The sequence below is a fragment of the Rousettus aegyptiacus genome, unplaced genomic scaffold (assembly GCF_014176215.1).
Source record: "Rousettus aegyptiacus isolate mRouAeg1 unplaced genomic scaffold, mRouAeg1.p scaffold_m13_p_2, whole genome shotgun sequence".
NCBI classification, from domain to species: Eukaryota; Metazoa; Chordata; class Mammalia; order Chiroptera; family Pteropodidae; genus Rousettus; species Rousettus aegyptiacus.
The window spans coordinates 4,775,205-4,798,422 of record NW_023416295.1 but is presented as its reverse complement, the minus strand read 5'-3'; the positions used below and the strand labels follow the sequence as shown (position 1 = coordinate 4,798,422).

Genomic DNA, 23,218 nt, shown 5'->3' with positions numbered 1-23,218 from the left:
TGTTGTAACGATTTTTTTCCATGGCATGAAACAGGAAGAGGAATGCTTAGGGGGCAAGGGTAAGGTAGTATCCAAAGAGCAGTTGTCTTCACGAAGGACATGAACTAGAAACTGGGGAGCGTTTAGGGGTCAAGGTTGTCCACATAGCACTTTTCTCGCTTCGGGCTAGTCAGTGTCCTCTCTTGTCTCTCTTTAATCCTGCTTTAGCTGTCTTTCCACATTCTGACCTTTTATGCTGTAACAGACACGTGGAAGATAATTGACACTTCATTCCTAGAGCCACATATGAATTTAGGCTCTAGGGCCCCTAGCTAACTAGTTACCAACTCAGGGTCCACATTTCAGATTCTGGGAGGGAAAATTTGCTTGGTTGAACTTGGTCCAGTTCTCCATCATTGTTCCATTTAGTATGGCCTTGGGTTGGGGTCTAAATTGCAAAGTTAGTTGAAAGGTCCCACACCTAAGAGTGGGTGCAGGTCCCGGAGAAAGTGGTATGTTGTCTGTTCAAGTCAGAATCTCACAGAAGCTCCTAGAAAAATTTTAGAAAAATTTTCTTAGGAAAATTTCCTGTATATAGCTCAGCAATTTCATTTTGAGTTCTGAAGAGTTAAAACATACGCCTATCTTTTGATGAATGATGTCCAGTAGGGCTCACACCAACCATCCTTGTTGGCACTTTCTAGTGCAGTGTTTTAACAAAAGATTTTGATTTGGGGGGGGGGTGCGGGGGTTCAGATGAGCATCTGGTTTAGCAAAAGAACATAAGCAGATGGAAGGTTTAGTGTAAAAGTTAAGTTGTTACTTATTTTTCATTGATTGCTTTTACAAATTTTAATGTCTGGGTACTTTTTACAGTATTAAGGAACACTTGAGTATTAGGAAGCTGTAGAAAAGTTGAAGGGTGGGACTTTTGTATATGTATCTGTATTCACTATTATTTGAGTGGTAGTAGGGACTTTCACTGTTAATGAAAGAATCAGACAGTGAGACAATGTAAACTTTTGTATTTATATGTTTTTATATTCTAGAATTATTAGGTAATGCAGAAGCAAACTTTTTAAATGGACATTTTTAAGTCCTGTTTAATTTTGTTTATAGCTCGTATCTACTTGGTGACTTCTAATTGTGAAAGTAATTATTACTTAAATCTTATGTTGGTATATTAGTATATTGAGATTTTTGATGCAAAGGCTAGGGATTACTAATAAAAGTGATCTGGTATAGAGTATGATACCCTTTTCAGTCAAGATTTCTTTAGTAAATCAATTGGAGCTGAATTCAATTTTTAAAGTAGAAGAGTCCTTTCTTCTATTGTACATTTTCTTTAATCTTGTCGGGGTAAGGTTTATTCAAGATGTTTTGCGGTTCAAAAAGATTGCCATGTAATCTGTGTAGAACTTCCACAAGTTTTGGGGATCCCTCTGAAAAGTTTACCTTGTGCAGAGATTATCAGATGACATAGTAACATTTATGACATTGTAACTTTTCCTAGAACAGTTCACAGTTGCTAATTTTGTTCTCCTTTCACCACAAGGGGTAAAAAAGAAACATTTACAATTTGTTCAGAAGCAGTGAGGAGAATGATAGTAACAGTAAAAGTTTTTCTTCTTATAGTGATATTGTAGCCAGTATGTTCTTTAGGAACAGAGCTCCTTTTATTCAAATTGTCCTGGGCCTAGAGGAAGCCTTGGGAGCTCTGGTCTCTTCAGTGTTGGTCCTTTGGTTCCAGACACTGGCAAGGAATTGGCAGAGGTATGGTCTTAGTACTTTCTAAGTGGTTAATCATGGCTTAAGTCTTGAAGACATGGCCACATCCAAGGGCTCTCATGATTAGCCCCACTTGGGAGTTGAGATGGTGTCGCCCAAAGCATGGCCATTGAGTAACTGGATGTGAAGCCATCTTGCCAGATCAGTGGGTCAAAGAGCCTTAATTCACGTTCCAGAACCTAATACTCTCCTTTAGTCTATTATTACTTCCACCATTGTTAATGAAATTTCCGACCATGTTGTGAGTGTGTGTGTGTGTGTGTGTGTGTGTGTATATATATATATATATATATATATACACATACACTTCCCTAACCAAAGGCTTAACTATATTTGCTTGAGTGATGTAAAGGGATAAAAATTGGAAGATAGTGGAACAGAATGGGAGATTGGGAAAAGGAGCGAAAGGGACTTCCCCAAAATGAATTCCACTGAAAATTGCAAGGAAATGTGGGAGTAAAGGTAACCAAGTAATATTGAGCATATGTAGTAAAAAGCTTGTGGTCTTTTAAGCAGAGAAACCTGAGTTTAATTTTCTGTCATTTCTTACCTGGAATGTCAGATCAATAAGTTAATCACTCAGAGCCTTATTTTCCTTGCCTGTAAAGCATATCCCATGGTGGTTGCGGGAATGAAAAATCTAAAATGCCCAGTACAGTGCTTGACATATAGTAAACAGGCTCTCAATGATGATAGCTTTTATGATTGTTAACAATTAGATAAGTAGGAAAATTGCTATTGTAAAATTTCATACTTATAATTTGAATAGAGACATCAGTGGGTTCTGTTTGTCTTTTGTCTTTTTTTGTGTATTCATTCAGTCCAACAGATACTTGAATACCTGCTTTGTGTCAGGTGCTGGGCTAGCCATAGTGGTGAACAAAACATGCAAGGTCTGTTTTCATGGGGCTTACAGCCTAACGGCAGAAGCAATCAAAAATTTATATAAGTAAATTTAAAAATGGGAAAAGTCTCTCTGTTCTTGGTAAAGGTACATTTTTAAAACTCTAGATACTTTTTTTTAGTAATTGTCATATTTTGGATCTCGGTGTTCTTGTCATTGGTATTTTATGTCCTTTGATATGCTTTCTAGGGTATGTATGTATGTTTGTTCTAGTTAATGTATGAATTTCTTTTGTCATTCTTTTCTTCTTTCTCTGAGATAGATAGACGTTCTCAACTTTTTCATCTTAGGACTCCTTTACCGCCTCTTAAAAGTTACAGGACCCCAAAGAGCTTTTGGTTTTTTATTTCTGTCTATATTTATATTGAGAAATTGAAAATTATTTATAAATTGATTTTAAAATGACAATTTTGTTACATGTTAACATAAACATTTTTAAGGAAAAATACCCATTTTCTAAAACATTTCTAAAAAGTGGAGAGGGGAGGGACATGATTTCACCTTTTTGCAAATTGCTTTATGTCTTGCTTTATAGAAGGCAGCTGGATTCTTTTATCTGCATCTGCATTCAATTTGTTGTTATTTGAGGTTGAAGTATATGAAGGAAATTCATCTTCATGAAGATATGTATGTAGTTGGAAAAAGGAGGAATTTTTAAGGGCTTTTTCAGATAATTGCAGATACTCTTTGCTATTACACTACAATTAAACAAGTAATTTTTAAAGGTTAATTACAGTGTGAAATCTGAATTATATCAATGCACTTTTTGTACTCTGTTACTTTAAGCTCCATTAGTCTCACATTTAATGGATATTTTATATTTTACCGTATCAAAAATATCACATTCGTTAATATCAACACCCATCAACAAGACTCCAAGTATTGGGAAAGTCTTAAGTATTGGAAAACCTGTCTAGGTCATATTGGCCAATTGAAGTTTTTCAAAATTCTAATTTTCACTTGAAAGCTCAAATTTTATAATTGGCAGCAAGTACTATTGTTTTCCTTGATGTGACGGTCTTTCGTCATTCATTTTTGAAACTTTTTTACCAAATGCTCAGGGCTAGATAACCATATTTGTGTGTCAGCTATTTCTTTCAAGTCAAAATGATGTTCCATGAAAAAAAAAAAAAAAGGAACTAGTTGATTTTGCAACTCAAAACGCCTTCCTTTGGGCCTTTGGTATGCAGCAGAAGTGCTTTATGCATACCTCCCATTTAATCACATAGGATATGAAAAAGACGTGTACACAGGGATTGAGACTAATACCATCAAAAGTTGTTACTGCTTTGTCAAGGTCGTTCTTAGGTAAAACTGGCTTTTGTATCTCTCGTGAGTGTATGGCACGCGGGGGTGAAGGGTACGATGACTGCTAGTATGATTCGGTGCCGTTAGTCGGAATGATACTACGGTGCCAGCAGTTTTACTCATCACCTCTTTGCGTGATCAGCGCAGTGTTATCATAATGAAAAAGGGAATTTAATGCTTTTGTGTTATTATAAAAATTGTTTTGATATCATGGATACCTCAAAAGAGTTTCAGAAGACTGGGAGACCTTTGAGAATTGCTGCTGTGGGGAGTGTACCAGTTTTCAATGTTAGTTGATATATGTTACATTGATTTTTTTTTTTTTTAAACATTTAGCGAAAGAAAGTAATTGTTTGAAATACAAACTGGAATACACATTTAGGGTTTTTAGATTTCAGCAAGGGTTTTTAGTGCTGGGTAGAAATAGATTTGTTCATAAGTTATACAATTAGTTATAAAATAGTCTCTAATTCTGTAAAAATAGTTGTCTGCACCAGCACTGTTCAATAACTTTCTGCTGTGATGGAAATTTTACTTTTTTATTACAACTCAAATTCCCTCATTTTTGTAGTAGGCTTTATTTTTAAAAACAGTTTTAGATTTATAGAGAAATTGAGAAGATAGTATAGAGGGCTCCGATATGTATCAACCAGTTTCCCCTGTTAACATCTTTCCTTATTATGATACATTTGTTATAATTAATGAACCGGTATTGATACATTGTTATTAAGTAAAGTGTGTAGTTTGTTCCGATTTCCTTAGTGTTGCCTAGTGTGTTTTTCTGTTCTAGGATCCCATTCAGGATACTACATTACATTCAGTCAGGTATCCATAGACTTCTCTTAGTTGTGACGGTTTTCTGACTTCATTTTTAACAGTCTGGACAATTTTGTGGAGTACTAGTTAAATATTTTATAGAATGCCTCTGTATTTGATTTTGTCTGATATTTTTCTCATGATAAGACCAGGGTTAGGGGCTTTGGGAGGAAGACCACAGAGGTAAAGTGTCATTTTTATTATATCAAGAGCACATTCTATGAACATAAGTTGTCACTGATAATGTTGTTGACCTTGGTACTTGGTCAACTTTGATACCTTGCCAGGTTTGTCCACTATAAACACTTTACCTCTTTCCCCTTGAGGAAGTGAATTTTAAATTTTAGTTAATTTTAATTACTTTAACTTGAGAAAGCCACGTGTGGCTCATGGGTACCATATAAGACAGCATAGTTCTAGTTCTAGACAGTGTTCTTCAGTTTTAAATTTTATCCAAAACTTTATTTAACATCTGTTTTAAAAGAGTTGAGTTAAGGAAAGGTGGTTTAACACAAAGGATAAAATGGAATGCTTTGCTTTTTGAGAGAGGCGGTCTACTTAGTACAAGTTTAGTCATTTTTAAAATCACCTTTTTGAAGCATAATTTGCATACAGTAAGATCCCTTCATTTTAAGTGCACACATTAAATGTACATTTTTATGAGTTTTGACAAATGTGTATACTTGTATAACCATCACCACAATCAAGATATGTAGCATTTTCATCATCCCCGAAAGCTTCCTCCTGCTTTTTTGCAGTCATTTCCTCTCTCCCAACACTAATCTATTTTCTGTGACTGTAGATTAATTTCGCCTCTTCTAGAATTTTATATAAATGGAATTATTCAGTATGCTTTTTGGGTTGGGTTTCTTTTGCTCAGTGATTCATCCATGTTGCTGCAGCTATCAGTAATTAGTTTTTAATTGCTGAGAATTTTCCAAGGTATGGCTTTTACACTATTTGTGCATATCTTTGAGGTTCATGCAATATTGCTACAATTAGCAGTAGTTGGTTCTTTTTTATTGCTGAGTATTTCATCATAAGAACATATTACAATTTTCTAAAACTTATTTTGAAATAATTTTAAACTTATTGAAATGTTAGAAAAAATGAAGATTTTCTATTTGCCCTTCATCCAAATTGGTCACCAGTTTTTAACATTTTCTCATATTTGCTTTATTATTCATTTTTTAAATTTTCTTTCCATATATGCATATATATGCATAAATTTTTAAAATACAATTTTAGTTCATATATTTTTTTTATTCCATTTGAGAATATGTTACGGACCTCATTCCCTTTTCCTCTAAACATTTCAGCATTATTTTCTAAGAGTAAGACTATTCTTATACATAAACATAGTAAAAATGTCTGAATCATAAATATTAACATTGATACAATATATTACCTAATCCATAACTCCTATTCAGATTATTCCAGTTGTATCTTTCATATTTCTAATAGCATATTTTTTGCTGGTTTAGAATGGAATTAAGAATCCCACTTACACTTATTTTTTTTTTTAATTTTTGTTTTTCAAATAGAGTTGACATTCCATATTTTGCACTTAGTTTTTATGTCTCTTTAGTCTCCCTTAATTGGGGTGGTCCTTTAGCCTTCCTTTGTCTTTAATGACATATTTTTGGAGAGTACAGTTGATTGATTTTATGTCTATCAATTTGAGTTTATTTGACGGCTTTTTCAAGATTAGTTTCAGTTTATGCATTAGCATCAGGAGTGTAACTAAGCAATGCTGTGTCCCTCTCAGTGCATCATATCAGGAGGCACATGGCGTCAGTTTGTCTCATTATTAATGATGTCACCTAGCTCAGTAACAGCCAGGTGGAAGAGACGCGGAAGGGCGTGGAGCTTCATGAGCTCCCTGGCTCGCCACACCTCTCCACACCTTCAGGTGTTCACCATCCCTGAAACTCCACTACAGTTGTTTTATTCGTTTGTGTGTTGGTGGACATTCGTGTTGATGAACGTAATCGCCAGTTGTCATTTTATGGTAATTATGAATAAAGCTATGGCTAGTACTTCGTACTTGTCTTCTGATAGAAATTTCCCTTGAGTGTGTCTGGCAGTGGTTATGGGATCATGTGGTAGACATATATTTAGATTTAATAGATAATGCCGAACTGTTTTCTTCAGTGGTTCGACTAATGTGCACTAATGGAGTTATTCATGTTGTGTCATCTTAATCCAGATGTGGCTAAGGTAAAAACCACTGGTTGCTAGAATGGAGTCGGAACTGTTCATTTATTTGGCATATGTAAAAGTGCTGGGGGAGTAGCTCTTTTTGTTGCTTTTGGGAAAAGGGAAGTAAGTGTGGGGCAGATTGAGGTGCCTTGGTGTCCGTTTTGTGTTAGTCTGTTGGCAGACTATGCGTAGTACTGGCTGGACTCCATCCCAGCTTGCCATAGGTTCTTTTCTGGGCAAGTTTTACATACTCAGGATGTGGACATCTGCAGTAGCAGATAATTTTTGTAAGAAAGATGTAGGGGATTTTCAAAAGCGTATATGCTTTGATTATTGATAGAATAGTGGTAGCTAATCAGTCTATTAAGACTTCTCCTGGGAAGCAGTATGGAGGGACACTTTCCGTGTCGAACTGTCAGCACCTGTGCTGGCTTCTGATTCTGCTTTGGCCTCTCCTTGCGTTGTTTGTCCAGCTAGGACTTACCATGTGGAGCTGCAGCTCCTTCATGACGATAATGATGGCCTGTGCCCAGATGTCACCTGGCTCCTCCACATGGTGCCAGGTTGTGAGAAAATGGTAGATTTAAGAGCTGAGTGGCCAGGGTCTCCCTTTTCTTTGTTTCAAACTCAACAATAAGAAAGAGCTAGGTTGATCTTTTCTCCCTCTTTTCCCTTGACACAGAGTGATAGATGAGGTCCCAAAGAGCTAGGAAAACTAGAAGAATAAATATAGAAAAAAAAATAATTATACTAGTGATCAGAGACAAAATAATTGCTAGCGAGAGCTAATTTAGCTCAAGAGTTTTTAAGAAGTTGACAAAAAGGCCAGGTTATATGGCATTCATGTCAAGTACAGTATACAGTTATTGAAGATGAGCAACTTTCTAGTATTACTCGCCAAAGGAATACATTACTTGAATTCACTTACGAGGAATTTTGAATAATGCTCAAGGTCTGAGTTAGTGGTTATGTAGATAGAAATATTCCCTCACCTATTTTAAATTAACTTTCTTGAAAGTTCGAGGCTAGACCTTTGTCTGAGGTCCTTATCCCCAACCATTAGAGTAGCCAAAGGAGAGAAAAGGCTAGAGGAGGGCAGTGGGAGCCTTGTCATCTGCTCTGTCACTGTTGCTTTTGGCATGCGGAGGACATGTTAATAAGGGAGTCTCAGAGCCCGCCGAGTATTTTGCTCACGTTTCCTCAGAAGCACTTTGTGCCGTTATGTCCACTTAGGTCCTTTTCCGACTCCTGTGTCAAAGGTTTGCGTGCTCACGTCTTTCAGAGGTTCCAGGACTGGGACGAGGTCTCTCAGAATTCTTGAGGCCTGCTGATTCCACTGTGTCCTGTGTGACTGTCATCATCTGTCATGACCTGGATGAAAGTCCATCTGTTTATTCATCCTTTCTGTCGTCTCATTTTCATACCACTCTGAGTTTCTTCTTTTGATCCATCTCTCACAGTTTCATTTCTTTCTGTTGAGGTCTCTGAAATGTCATTTTTGTGTTAAACCTCTCTGTGTTAAATTGTTCATAGGGTGTTTCCGGCATTGTTAGGGGAACTGAAGCCCATCTAGCCCTGTTAATTTTACATTTCCCGTTAGCTCCCTGCGGTTACCAGTACCTTTTCCTGCACAGTGGTGGGTGCGTCAGCAGGCAGATTCGGGATCTTCATGTTCTTCCATTCGTGTGGCTGTCCCAGTGAACCTTTACTAGGGTGACCTTTCAGCCTGGTTTGCTCCTGTTGTCGCTATGTAATTAGTACCCCTTTGACACTACTTTCCTGGTTTAGGTGATAGATTACATATGGTTACCCTGTCATTCTTTTTCCATCTTTTGTACAGAATCTCTTTTCCTCCGAAGTTCATTCTGATGCTACAACTTTCTGTTCCCCTCATTATCACCACCTAATAGCCCCGTGGGCTCAGCCTTTGAGTCATTGTCTTTTCTTCTCTCCGCCGTGATTCTGAGGTGACCTCGGAGTCCACGTGGATGGCCCATCCAATCCTCCCCAGGCTCCTGGTTCCCTGACTTACCTCCATCTCTAATTCTTATGCTGCTGCTCCATTTTTAGTCCTGCTGCATCTGCTTTTTGACATTACCAACATCTCAACTCTCTTCTGTTTTACTTCTTACCCCTTTGCGCCTGAATCACCCTTTGCCAGCACCCTCCATGTTGCCCCTTTTTCTTCCATTTGCTGCTGACAGCCTCATAACCCTGGCACAGTCCTGTTAGCTCTCTGCCCTAGCCCAGGCTGCTAAGTTGGAGAAAAGCCCACCACCATGCAGATAGGTGTCATGGCGATCTCGATCGGCCTTCAGATCTACTGCAACTGCAGCGTGGTGGCCTGGATTAGACCCTAGAACAGAACGAGGACATTGTTGGAAGAACTGGAGAAATCTGAGTGAACCCGGGAGTTCAGTTAATAGTGCTGTACCAATGTTAGTTTCTTAGTTTTGACAAATGTACAAGTTACGCCTTTATATTAGAGGAAACTGAGGGAACTCTCTGTAATATCTTTGTAACATTTCCGTAAGCCTGTAATGATTTCTAAATAAAGTGTCTTTTTTTGGGGGTGGGGGGTGGGGGAACACCGTTGCAGATCACAGCAGCTAGCCATTTCTTCTTTCATCTCTGTCATTTGCCTACTTATCTGAGAAAATCGAGGACATCATATGTGAATTCCCCTCAACCTCCTATCCTCCCTCTCCTGCGAAAAAAAATTCCACAGAAATAGGTTTAGAGGTGTCCTAAGCCATTGAATCTAGTTTCCCCTGGTCACAAGTGGATAGGAGTTAAGTCTTTCTTCCCCCCATTTATTCTGTGAAACCTCATCTGTTCTGTCTTCTCAGAGACTTCGCTTCCATCATATTTTTGCTAATCGTTTCTTCACCTTTTGATTCTACTAGTACTTTTCTTGCCCAAATCTTTTCATAGCCTTCCATTGCCCTTGGGATATAAAATACAAAGACTTCTGTGATATGCCTACTGCTTTATCAATCTTCGTTTTGGTTTTTAGCCTTATTGAACAAATGGATAATCTCTCAAAAGAACCCAGCTCTTTCTTGTTTCCGTTTTCAACATAGTGAAATTGGAGAAAGCTAGAGTCAGTGAATATGAGTTCAGGTGAAAGGTTAGGGCTAGAGATATCTACACGGTCTCTCTGTTCCTTCCTGTCTCCTCTTGCACAGTGTTTGCTGAGGCTTTGTTCTTGTTCCTTGAGCTTGTCCTTGATTTCTGCTTTGGGGTGGTTTCAGTCAATTTTTGGTTACAATTCTGTAGCTTTACTTCAAAATCTGTTTTCCCACCCCGACTTTACACTAGAATTCAAAGTCCGTATTGTCTTTTGGATGTCTTTTCAGGTACCTCACATTATGACTGAAGCTGTAAGTGTCTGTCCTCCCCAGATTTTTTTTTCCTAGTTTCTCTTTGCTTTCGATCTTTATGTACAGATTGAAAAGGCACCCCACTCCCAGTATTGAATCCCGTAGATTTAATTTCTTCATTCTCAGTGTAGAGTTCCTTTCCAGATGGAGCAGTGCTTTCTCCACTTTGGGAAATATTTTATGGGATATGTTATTTGACTGGGTCCTTGGTTTTGTACAGGCCATTTTGAGTGAAAGAAGGTGGGTGTTCTGGGGGGAAGGGAATGGCACGAACAGAACCACAGAAGGAGGGCGGTTCAGTGGAGAGTAGAAAGTTCTCACTTGGTTTTGCGTTTGGAGGTGAAGCAGTGATAATTGAGGAAGTGTGGGTTATCAGATTGATGGGAACCTGAAATGCTGTGAGTTTTGACGATATACGGGTCTAATTGCCCGTTTTAAAGAGGGATAGGTGTGACCAGAGTAGTACTTTAGGAAGATTGATCTTTTTGGAGGTGAGTAGTTAGAGGCTGAGTCAGGGAAGCCAATTAGAGATTTTATTCTGATAAAATCCAGACATGAGCTAATGAAGCCTTAGCTAATAAAAGAGAATGTAGGAGGAATCACGAAGGAGTAACTGACCGTATTTGAGACAAAATTATTGGACATGAGGGATAGAGAAGAGGAAGGAGTTTTAGTAATTCTGGGATTTTGAGTCTGGTTGACCAGTGAACTGTGAAAACAGAGGTACCTTGATCAGTTGTTAAGGAGATAGAGATACAGGTGGAGCAGGCAGCTGGGAATGTCACACAGGTCACAGAGAAATGAATCAGACCTTTAACTCACGGCAGGAGTGGGGTCCCTCTCCAGGGACGGGGGCAGTTTAGGACTTGGCGGGAGACTTTTTCATTGCTCCTGTCACAACGCCAGTCCTGCGCCCTGCACGCTCGCTGCCGCGCCCCAGTCGGCAGAGTTCCACCCAGAGTGCTGGTAGAGAACACCCGTGTGGATAGAAAGGTTCAAGACGATATCCGAACAGAGTTTATAGTTAAATGAAACATGACTATGCTGAGGGAAGTTAGACAAGCTGAGAAACTTCGGGGAGTGGTTACTGAGAAACACAGTTTAGTGCTGGTCATGGAGGATAGAGGAGGAAATAGTTTCAATAAAAGGCAGTCTGGAGGCGGAGGAGTGTGGTGTTAGCGCGGTATCCAGAGTCTGGTTCTGACTCTGTAACAATTCAAAACTGTTTTCTAATGGTCATAAGTCTCCTAGAGGTTTGAGTTGACGGCATTTCACTTGGTGGGCTTTAAATGGTTGTGAAGCTTATGCACATTTTAATACCTCACCACATCCTTGGAAAGGACAATTGAGAAATAAGGCGCAGTTTCCATTCTCACTGATTTATAATTCAGAGGCGTCATGTAAGACAATCTCTCTAGTACATATAAATACATTAGAACTGAGCTCCCTTAAATTGAATTGGAAGGAGCAATCTGGAGGGGAGAATTCAAACTTAGCGATTGCAGTATTTCAAGCCTTTAAATTAGATTTTATCAGCAGTCATAACAGTCAAATTTCCTGCTTTAATTTATAAAGAAGAGTGAGCCAAACACCATTCTGAGTAATGTAGGTCTCTATAGTTGATAATTAAATTGCTTGGTTTTTTATTATTAGGTTCTTAAGAGTTCTCCAGAAATCTCTACGTTAAGAAGTAACCTTCTTTTGAAAGCCATGTTGTACATGGTAGTTAGGTTCCCAGATCAAGGCGTTAAAGAAACTTCTGAGCTTTTACGGTTTGTGCAGCATGGTGGTTCAGCGCTGCCTGCGGCTTCGTAGGTGGCATGGTATAGAGGACTGGAGCAAGATTTCCTTTTTTTCTTTTATGTGGTGAGGCTGTTTAAGTCTACGCTATTAGCTGTACACTAGATTTCCAGAACTTGTTAACCTTATAACTGAATGTTTGTACCACTTGACCAGTATAGTCCCCTTCCCCCGCCTCTGGCCCCTGGTAACTACCACCCTACTCACCGAGTCTGGCTGCTTAGATCTCGCATGTAATTTGTCTTTGCCTGTCTGACTGACTTTACTGTAAGTTCTGATATCTTAAAATTGCTTTTGGAACGTTACTCATGAAATTCATTAGCTTATTTTAACTTGACGGTTCAAGGAAATGTTTTAAATAATCAGTAGAGTGTTAAGTGCTGAGCAGAAAGTGGAGAGAGTTGTGGCAGAAACTGTGGGATAGTTAAAGGGAGGGGTTCAGATTTTCCGAATCTTTGATGTACCTCATGGTGATGGGAGAACCATTACAAGGGAGTAGTATAAATTAAAATGGAAATCTATTACCCTTAATTCACTTCCCACTACTCTAAGGCTAACGAAGAAGAGTCTTAATTTGAGCCCAGTGCCCTGCGCAGTCTGTTCCCACATGTCTCGGCAGCTTCGTCTTGTACCATGCCTCCTTTCCCCAGATGAACATAAGAGATGGTGGAGAGTAAGGGTGGGTTTATTCACTTCACTTTGCCTGCTATATTGTTATCAACAGATTTAAATATCTCATTCTGGCGACTCTGCTTGAGAGGAGCATAAGCAAAACACACTCCTTAGCTGTACTTTCTGGGTGGAATGCTGCATTTAATCTTGACTGTCTGGAGATATTTTTCTCTTTAACAGGTTTCTCCACATATAAAAGTGTCTTGTAAACGTACGGAAAAGAATGGCAGCAGAGACGCAGACTCTGAACTTTGGGCCCGAGTGGTAAGTTTTCCCAATCTGATCTTTTTGATACGGGATGACTAGTATACCAGTAAGGTATTTGTACAGGTGTTGGGTGGTTTATAAATGTACATGTTTTAAGACCGCTTTATGTGTCTGATTGAAAACAATTAGTCTAGGAATAAATTATATTTGGGGAATAACTACATTCTGACTTGATTTTAAACAATTTCTCCGTCTGGTTATGTAATGGTGATGGAATTGAAAGTGTCCCAGTCCCACTACCTCGTCAGGTTATTCCTTTTTGCTTGAGCTGTCGTCTAGGTGCACATGCAGTTTTATGTAATTGGAACATTTTTATGTGTATATGTTTTTTGCTACAGTGTTGTTTTGTGAGCGCTGTTCATAGACTCATTTAAAAAATAGGTTTTATCATTATTTGAATTTTATTTTATTAATGGGCTAGGCAGGTGGTCCAGAATTATATTGGCTGTTAGCAGTAGCCCGTCTAGGATTGGGTTAGCATTTGCCATAATAACAGATGACCTTTGAGTCTCTTACAGATGTGTTTGGACCCTGAATGTGGAATTCTCATGGAATTTTGAGATCCATCACATTGTAGTATGACTTTTACTTCCCTCTTCTTTTCCCCCTAAAGTTGGGGATTGAAGATCCTCTCGTCAGTGGTGTGAATAACAATAGTTGCTTTTTCCATTCAAATTTGGAACCGGAGGCAGTATATAAAGTAGATAAATTGGAATACCATCTTATTAAACATTCTTGGTTGTTAAGGTGATGGTGCTTTGATAGGTGATGCAGACTTTGTGTAGTAACCCCCCATGTAAGGACTGTAATTAGCCTACCTTATTACATGCGCATCTTTCTGTATGTAATTCCTAAATGTTCCTGGCCCTTATAGGTAAGCTAGCATTTGGAGACTGAGGAGAAATCACTATTTGAAGTTCTAAGAATTGATGCAACTTTTGTACTTTGAGAATTTATTTTGGAAATGTTGACAAAAGTAATGCACCTATTTTAGTTTTTTAAATGATAATTTATATTTATATTAAATTTTTTTCCTTATTACTAAGTCAGATAGTGGGTTTCCCCCACTATCTGAAAGTAGAGTGTTCCTGTGAAACCTTTTGTAAGCTGAAATGGCATAAAGCAAAGAAGCAGTTGCCTTAGGACGCATCTCGCTGAGGGAGGCACAGAGTAAATCGGGATAAAGCACTGATGCTCACAGACGCAGTCGAAGCTCTGGCGGCCTGATGCCGAGATGCTGAGTGTAGTTCCCAGGGACGGAGCTCGGCGGGGCCGCTCTGCTGCTCGGGTACCACTGCCTCTGTCAGGGCTCCCTGCCGAATGCTGAACGCTGTTCTATCTGTTTGCCTTTTTTCACAGAAGTGAAACTCCTCTTTGGATTTATTTTGGTTAGTGAAAACAGGTACTAATTTAGGTTTTTCATAAAAGCGAAGTAGTGTAAAGCAAACTTTTGAAAAGCAGGGGATACCTGTACGTGTTTCTAGAAAAATTAGAAATTACAAGTAAGCCAAAAGAAGGTATAATCACCCTAATTTCACCATTCGTGATAACCACTGTAAATAGGTTGGTGTATCTTTCCAGCTGTTTTTATATATGCTTATTTGTGTACATGTACATTTATTTTCACAAAAATGGGATCATGTTGTATATTCCATTTTGTAACTAGCTTTAAAAAAAAACCACATCAAAAATATCTTTGTCAATAAATATTTTCTATTTTAAATGATCGCATTGTATGGATGTATCATCATTTATTTAACTAGTCTTCTAATGTATGTAGCATATATAGGCTGTTCTCAGTTTTTCATTATTATAAAAATATTTTTGATGAACATTCTCGTAGCTAACTATTCACATCTTATTAACTTCCTTTAGTAGGTGGATTTAAATTCACACAGCTTCCTTGGTAAAACATTTTGTATATTGCTCTTCTGCTTTTATCTAGAATTTGTAACTGCTTTTTTTTTTTTGTATTTACGTTCATTCCCATGTCTCTTTGTAACAACATGTAATTTAAAGAAGTTTTTTCCCTGTAGTATTCCTCTATTAAAGAGGTAACAAAAAGAACAACACCAGGAATTAGCCAAAACAAAAGAAAAAAAGAAACTGGTGATGTTCTAGAGTCAGTGCACATTTAGCTTGATGTCCTACACCATGGGTTGGCCCGTGAGACTGTAAATAAAGTTTTTGTAAGTAAAGTTTTATTAGAATGCAGCTAGACCCATTCGTTTCCATATTACCTGGCTACTTTCACACTGCAGTGGCAAGGTTCAGTAGTTAAAGTAGAGGCCATCTGGTTCTAAAAGCTCAAATATTTATTCTCTGCTCCTTTATAGAAAAGTTTGCTGGCTCTTATCCTAAACCATGGATTCCCAAAGGCATTTCAGTCTGTCATCGAGTCAGTCTATCAATAGTGTCTTACACATCCTTTTCGTTGGTATTTTAAAGTTTCATTTGATGGTGTTCTGTTTGATGAGCCCATTTTTTTTGTTTGTTTTTTTACAAAATTTAAGTCTAAGTAACTTCAGCGGAGGACAGTTAATAGTTTTATGCTTAAGTAGTAACTTTACCTAATCGTTGCCTCAGTTACCCGGCTGCCATTAGAACCTAGAGCCTCCCCTTACTCATCTGAAGTGCCGATAACTGAGGAGTGGAGGTGTAAGTAGGAACACTTCCTCTTTGTACGATCTGTCAAAGTTCCTTCTGGTGAAGGGGATGTATAAGACCCTTAAGTAACTCAAGTAACTCTGAGCTGGAAAGCCGTGGTGCTTTCCTGCATGTTCCGGTGCATTCGTTGTGAAGCCTGAGGTAAGGAGCTGTGTCCAGAATCCTTGGGACTCAACACTGAGAGTGATTAGAAACATGTAGTGATGTTGTATTCTCTTTACTAAGATCACTTTTATAGTGATGCAAAAACAGTGTTCAGTAAGAGATGGATAAAACGAAGAAATTTATTTGAATCTGGGATAGTAGTGAGGATGGGAGAGTGTTGGAAATTGTCATAGGGACAGACCATGAATGACCGTGAACATGGACTTTTTAATTTTTTGAGGTCTATGGAATCATAGGTCTTAGCTTATCATTATATTTAGAATAAATGTATAACATAATCACCAAAGCAATTTAGATAGATTTAACGGAGCAGTAAATCATTTCTAGGTATAAAACAATAGTCACCGTAAGTCTTTACTCAACTATTACCACCTTAGACCTTTCCTGACCATCTGTGTAATATCTTCTCCTTACTCCCTATCTTCTTTCCCTGTTTAATTTTTCCTCCATGGTCTATATCAAAATATACCAACTATTTTACTCAGTTATTTTCTTTATTATTCGTATCCCATCTTCCAGCTCCCACTAGACTGTGCGCTCCATTGAGGGCAGGTACTTTGGTCTTGATTTTTGTATAGTTTGCTCACTGCTATATTCCCAGTGCCTAGCACATAGTAGGTACTAAATAAATATCCATTAAATGAATGACTGAATTGTTGGGAATAAGGTTATTCTAAATGTTTTGCTTTTGCAATTATGTATACACATCTTTGAACAGTTTGATTTGTATTGCTGATTATTTACTTCGGATTAATTTCCTGGAAGTGGAATTACTAAATCAAAAGTTTTCATTTTTAAGGCTTTGTATGATATATGGATGAATTGACCAGCAGGAGGATTGTATGAATTTAATTCCTATCCCTTGCCTGTTTACTTCACTCTTGACAAAACACTAAGTACTACTTTAAGAAAATTTTTTAGTTCTCCATTTGGTAGGTTATAGTTTATTTTGAACTTTTGACATTTAGTCCCAGTAACAAAATAATTCATGCTCGTCCCTGAAAACCTTGGAAGAAATAATAGTACAAAAGGAAAAAGAAAGTACTGAAGTTACCCTTAATCCCATGCTCTAAGGAACCACTGCTCGCCTTTTGGTTTGTTTCCTCCTATTCCTTTTTCTTTGCAAATGTTCGGATGCGTACTTCAAGACATTAAAACAAATTCATTATGCTTGTTTCATTTGTTGTTCTTGTTTTTTTTTTTTTTTTGGTGGATCAAAAATCTACTCAGGTAAGTTTAGATAATTAAGAAATTTATTATAGGGGAAATAATTGCAGTCACCTGGTTTTATAGGGAAGGACCCAAGGGACCATTTGGGGGGTTTCTTCTGTCTCCTCGCCGTGGCCTTAGGAAGTTTTCCCAGGTCTTTCCTTGCAAAAAAGAGCCAGGCACTGCTGTTTCCTCCAAAGCACTTTGTTTTTACCTGTTTTAAAGTAGTTGTGACTTTGTGGTATGTCTCTGCATAACTCTTTACCCCTCTCAGAAAAGAACTCTGTTAAAGGCACTGTGTGTCTCAATTTCAGCCTATTGTTTAGCTGTGTTCTGAACATAGGCACTTTGTTAATGTTTGTTAAGTCATGACATTTAAGTCTTGGTGGTGGGAAAGTGGGGAACGAGTGCAAGCCCGAGACCGCTAGCTTGCCGTCCGTAATCTCCTGCACCTGCAGAGACAGCGCGGGAAGTTCTGGAGGATGGAGCGCATTAACAGCCCCAGTTTCCAAAAAGAGTAACAGATGTCTATGCGAGCAGAAGGAATAGCGAATTAGATGTTATTCGGGGGTATATTTTAGAAGAGAATATTAAGATTTGTTTGGAAAATGTCTAAGAAGTGCCTCCTGTGTTCTGTTTCTTGGATTAGGTGCTGAGGAGGCCACAAGGATTTAAGGACCTGGTACCTACTTTTATTTAGTGGGGAAGCTGACATGAGATAATGTCACTATAACGTCAGTGCTATAAAGGAAGTTTGGTGCAAGTACAGGATATTCAGCTTCTTACTCGATGCCTGTAGGCATCTCGTTTTGAATAATTTTCCAGAACTGAGCTCATGAATTTTGCCCTTTTAAATTTCTTTTTATTTCGTCTTAATACCACAGTGTGCGCATTCGTCCAAGCTGGAAGTCTTGGAGTTACCCTGGCTGTTTTCTTTTACTTCTGCATCCCTTCATCTAGTCTATCACAAAGTTGTGTCAGTTCCGTCAAAATATCTTCTGAATCTGTTCCTTTCCCTCCTCCGCCTTCACGGCCAGCACCACCGTCTCTGACATAAAGCATTGCAGCAGTGGCCTCCCGATGTTTCCTGGCTTCCATTCTTGATTTCCTTCTAACCATTGTCCACAAAGCAACCAGGGCAATCGCAATATATAAACTGGGTCAAGTTTTCTCCCAAATCCTCCAATAGTTGTATGTCTATTTGTATGACTTGTTTATTAGCTTTTTCTCCCACTAGCCCATTAGTTCCAAGAGGGCTGGTACTTGTGTCTGGCCAAGGTTCTGAGCATCTAGAACTCTCTTTTCCCCCTACTGCTCTCTTTCCAATCCCCACCCCTTTCTTTTCCTGTCTCTTCTCTTCCTTTCTACTTAATTTCTCTTCTCACAGACAGTCCCCTACCCCTAACCCTCCATGAAAAGGGCTTATAAAAAATATTCCCTGAGGGTAGAAAGCTCAAAGGGGCAAAAAACTGCATGCTTCAGAGGGGAACTCCCAGACGTTTCCCTTTACTATAATGGGAAGTGTGGGAGAGATGAGTTTGGAGGCAGCTCTTCTATTTTAAGAAGCTTTGGATTTTATTTGATCATCGCGTGCCAGTGAGGAATTGTTAAGCAGGGAGCTTTTTATTCAGATTTGCATTAGAAATAAACAACTCGTAGTAGTCTGGAGAGTGGAGGGTGGAGGGTGGGCCGTGACTGGATAGACTGCTTAGGATGCTGTTGCAGCGGTCCAGGTAAGAAGTAGAAGTGCGAACAGTCATGGGTTGGTTAACCAGGGATGGCTTGAGAGATTGAGGATTTAACATTGGGATGTGGTAGTGGGTTTGGGAGGTTAGAAAGTGAGGACCGAAGGAGGATTCCTAGTTAGTCCAGTGGCTGAGTAGATGCTGGTGTCCTTACCTGCCTTTGGGAGTGCAGGTGACGAAAGGGGTTGGGGCGAGTAAGCCGAGCAGGGTCTTGGGCATGTCGAATGTGAGGGTTGCTGGCGGCTGTGTGTGAACACTTTACTTCCGCGGAGAGTTCAGAGCTGGAGGTGAGGACCACGAGCTTCTGTGGAATTGCTTTGTGACTCCCACACCTTCCTACATCGACACTGACATTCCCAGTTTTTATGAGCTGAAGTTAGACAATAAACAAGTGAAGATTTGGATGTATCGTGGGGGTATCAGGTAGCTGCTGCTGCCTGTCAGCTACTAGTCGAAGTAGGACTGGGCCTACTGTGCTGAGCATCTCAGTATGGCCAGGAAGATCAAATGAAAAGCATAGAAAAATTTCCCTTCTATTTAGTGTTGAAGTTACCGATGGACTTTGCTAGAGCAGTGGGATGGCGGGGAGAAGTCAGGATGCATTGGGTTTGAAGTACAGGGGAGGCGGGGACGCGGAGCTGTTTCTGAAATGGCGGGGAAGAGGGCTTGCTGCATTAAAAGAGTCAAAACATGGTTAGACGGAGGGGAAAGCACGGAGGGAGGGGTTGCGTTTCTAGAGGGGAGGGTCGTATGGAGCAAGATGTTGGCGGAGGGAAAGATCACTGGGGGGTTTTCAGGGAGGGCTGTTACCCAGATATGTTTGAGCTTTTCCAAATAATCTGTAGGTGAAGAGGGACTTAGAATAGGATTTATTGGTTATTGAGTAGAGCTCAACCATTCTGATTCAGGTTACCATATTTTCTAACTTTGAAATACACTCCGCTTGCGTTGGTCTCTTCTCTCTTCACAGCAGCTGGAGGAAGCTCTTGAGAATGCACTGTGGTTATTTTACTCTTAATAGATCTGGTGCCTCTAAGAGGGGTTTGGTCCCAGACATTGGAAAGCCCGTGGTGGGCGGGGGGTGGTGGCGGTGGCGATGGCAGTGGCTCACTGGAAGGGAACCAGGGTGGTGAGTGGATTCGGAATCTTGTGAGGAACAGATGAGGAAATTAGGGCTCCTGGGCCTTGAGAAGGAAAGTCTCTGGTGACATGTGGTGGCTCTTCGCCAGTAATGGACTGATTTTCTCTTGCAAGAGCCTTGAGGTGTGTACCCTGTAGTGGTAGAAACTTTGAGAGTTTATTGGCACAGTGCAGGAAAGATTTTAAAGTAATTTCTAATGAAAATATATGCATATTTTAAAGTTAATTTTTAGAAGGCTAAATCTTGACTATTTTAAATGAAATTTGGAGACCTTGTTGGAGTTTGGTCTTTTTTTTTTAAGCAAGGCAACTCTTGGGCGACCTCACAGATTGCAAGGACCTTGACAGCTTACAATCCCTTATTTTTTTATTTTTATGCCTACAGCACCTGGTCTTCCTAGGTAATCTCCCATCCAAGTACTAACCAGGCCCGACCCGGTTTAGCTTCCGAGATCAGATGAGATTGGGCTTGTTCAGGGTGGCATGGCCATAGCTAGATCTTGGTCTTTTTAGTCATGGAAACCTAGGTTCGAATTGTTGTTCCGCTACCTCTGACTATAGACGAGTTGCTTAACCCTCAGCTCCATTTTTCTTGTGTCACGTTGGGGTTGTTGTGAAGCTTAAATGAAATTAAATGAGGGTGATATATGTGTAAAATCCCAGCCTCAGTTCTCGGTGGATATTAATTCCACTTTTACAGGAACAAGCCCAGCTTCACCTGAATTTGATGGAAGGCAGTCTCCTGGAAGGCCCTTTAGCAGTGGTTGGATCACCGCTCAGTGGGCATGCCTTCTTACCTGGTGGTTTAACCTGTCTCAAAGGAGCTGGCCTGAATGACCTCTTAAGTCTAAGAATAATTGGAGGAAAAACAAAAGACCAACCTCGTAGCAATGAGCACCCCTAGAATCCAGTTTGTGATCTTAATGCGTAGTAAAGAGAATCTGGTTCCTTGGAGGAAAGGTTGGTTCTGGGTCCGAGGCCAGGAATAACACACGCGGAGGCTGGAACGTTTTCACACATACCAGGTCGAGACTTGTTAAAGACCATTACGAGGGTTGTGTCGGAAGGATGCAGGAGCCAACCTGAAGAGTCCGCCACGGGCCAAAGATGAGACAGCTTGATAAATTAATTACAGAATAATTACAGCGAGTTGAAATACATTAATAAAAACAATTTGTTACCGTTGGAGGATGCTATTGAACCAAGTAATTATTTTGAAAACAAGTAAAATGAAAGAAGGTTTTTCCCTTCCTTTCTTATATGAGCTATGCTGTTGGGTAACAATACCAAATAGTATAAGAGGAAAGTTTTCTTATTTATTTTCCCTAAAAAAAAAGAAGGAATAATGGAATGACAGAATAAGTCACTTTGCAACCTTCGTGAACTTAGGGATCTAAGCGTTGGTCTTCAGGGACCGCTAGTGTCAGAAAACCAACCAGACGGTCTGTGCCTCTTGATGGAGTAACACACCAAACTACCGCATGGAAGTCGTCTTGGCAAATCTGATCAGGTCTCTATCCGGTCACCAACCTATATGAAATGCAGAGTACAGAGAAATGTGTTAAACTATACCAGAGGGATAAAAGCAACAAAATCAGACTTTAAACAAATTTTTACTTTGTAGAGATAACATTCTGAAATATTTACAGACAAATTAAAAATTCCCTTCAAAGATTAAAAAACAAACCATAGTTTCCTTCAAAAAATTTGGAAAGCCAAAGATTTCCTTTAACATAATAGCAAAGGAGGATTAGATGGCGCGGTAAAAGGAGCAAGATCGGCCATGGATTATTGGCTTGGGGGCTGGTCGGTTGGTACATGGGAGTTTCTTATGTTCTTGGTACTTTTATATATGTTCAAAATTGTCCATTAGCAAATATTTTTAAAAAGAGTGGAAAGAAGATATAAACCTTGAAAATAAATTCAGTCTCACTTTACTAATACATATATTATTTTCGGTATAACTTTCTACGTATATACACATTTTTATTTATACTATGCATATACTATTTTTCTGCCATTTTCTGCCGCTAAGCTTGGGCTTCATATTTTTTAAATGTGTAATTAGATTATTCTCCTTTCCTTTCACGAATAAAGCTTAGCTATTTGGGGGATTTTAAAAATGCATCTGTTGAATTTTTCTTTAGGCTAAACAGTTGAATTAAATAAAGTACCTGGTCCCTTTCGCCAATGGTGCCTAATACTGTAAAGAACTTCGGGCAGCCCCCAGAGAACCAGCTACTCCTGAAAGTAGTTTTCCCACTTGTTTGGCACAGCTCTGCAGTAGCATCTTACGTTTGCCATTTTTTGCCAAGGGTTTCCCCCTTCTTCTTTTTAAATAAAAACATAAAATTAAACAAAATATTTCTTTCCCTAGTTCCATTTTTCAGAGGGAACTGCTATTATTTGCCGTTATGTTTTTTTCTCCTTGTACTTCACTCTTAGTGCATTCTCGAATTTTCTATACTGATAATGTTGCTTTCATTAAAAATGAATTATGAAATATAGGCATATTAATGTATAAATTGTAACAGGCCTCTACATAGTCAGCACCAAGTTGAGAAAACGTTGCAGGTATAATAATTTATTTAACCCTTCATTCCCTGTGCAGGTAGAACATGATCCTGAATTTTGTATTTGTCAATTCATATTTGTTTCTGTTCTTTTGCTATATTTTTATATGTTCTGAAACAGTGTATTTTTATATGTCCTTAAACAGCGTAAACCTATATAAAAGTATCTTTTTTAAGCTACTGCATTTTGCTTTTTCTTTTGGGTAGCAGACTTTGTTACATATTTTATTACATATTAGCACATCATTGTTGAAGTGGTCGTTCTGTTTTATAATCCCACAAATACTGCTTGAGAATTTCCATTGCTTTACATCCTTACCAACAACTGGTATTGTCAGGTTTATTAATTTGTATTTAATAGATATAAGGTGATATTTCGTTTTTGTTTTAATCATATATTACTTTTATAATTTGGAGAAAAGTATTCCCGCCATACCTTCCAAGCTTCTCAGAGACATGCCACAGTACCTTTTAAGTTAGGGAATCGTCACATGGATGTCTAGTTATTTCTCAATGAACTGCTCTGAGCTATGACGGAGGTCGTATTAAAGCTAAAATCTTGAGTACCTTGAGATAATGGGATTTATTTCTGTTCTTTTA

The 23,218-nt window shown here is 38.9% G+C and overlaps 1 protein-coding gene and 1 pseudogene across 2 annotated transcripts in view; one reads left to right on the top strand and one right to left on the bottom strand.

Moving 5' to 3' along the window:
• Nucleotides 1-23,218, top strand: part of GIGYF2 (GRB10 interacting GYF protein 2) — a 107,978-nt gene that overhangs the window by 5,037 nt on the left and 79,723 nt on the right. For both annotated transcript variants that reach the window (XM_016134724.2, XM_016134722.2), the window contains exon 3: nt 13,033-13,116. In XM_016134724.2, coding sequence (XP_015990210.2) covers nt 13,076-13,116 — 41 coding nt within the window. In that variant the 5' untranslated portion in view covers nt 13,033-13,075. The remainder of the gene's footprint in view (nt 1-13,032; nt 13,117-23,218) is intronic.
• Nucleotides 20,422-20,540, bottom strand: LOC118614811 (annotated as a pseudogene).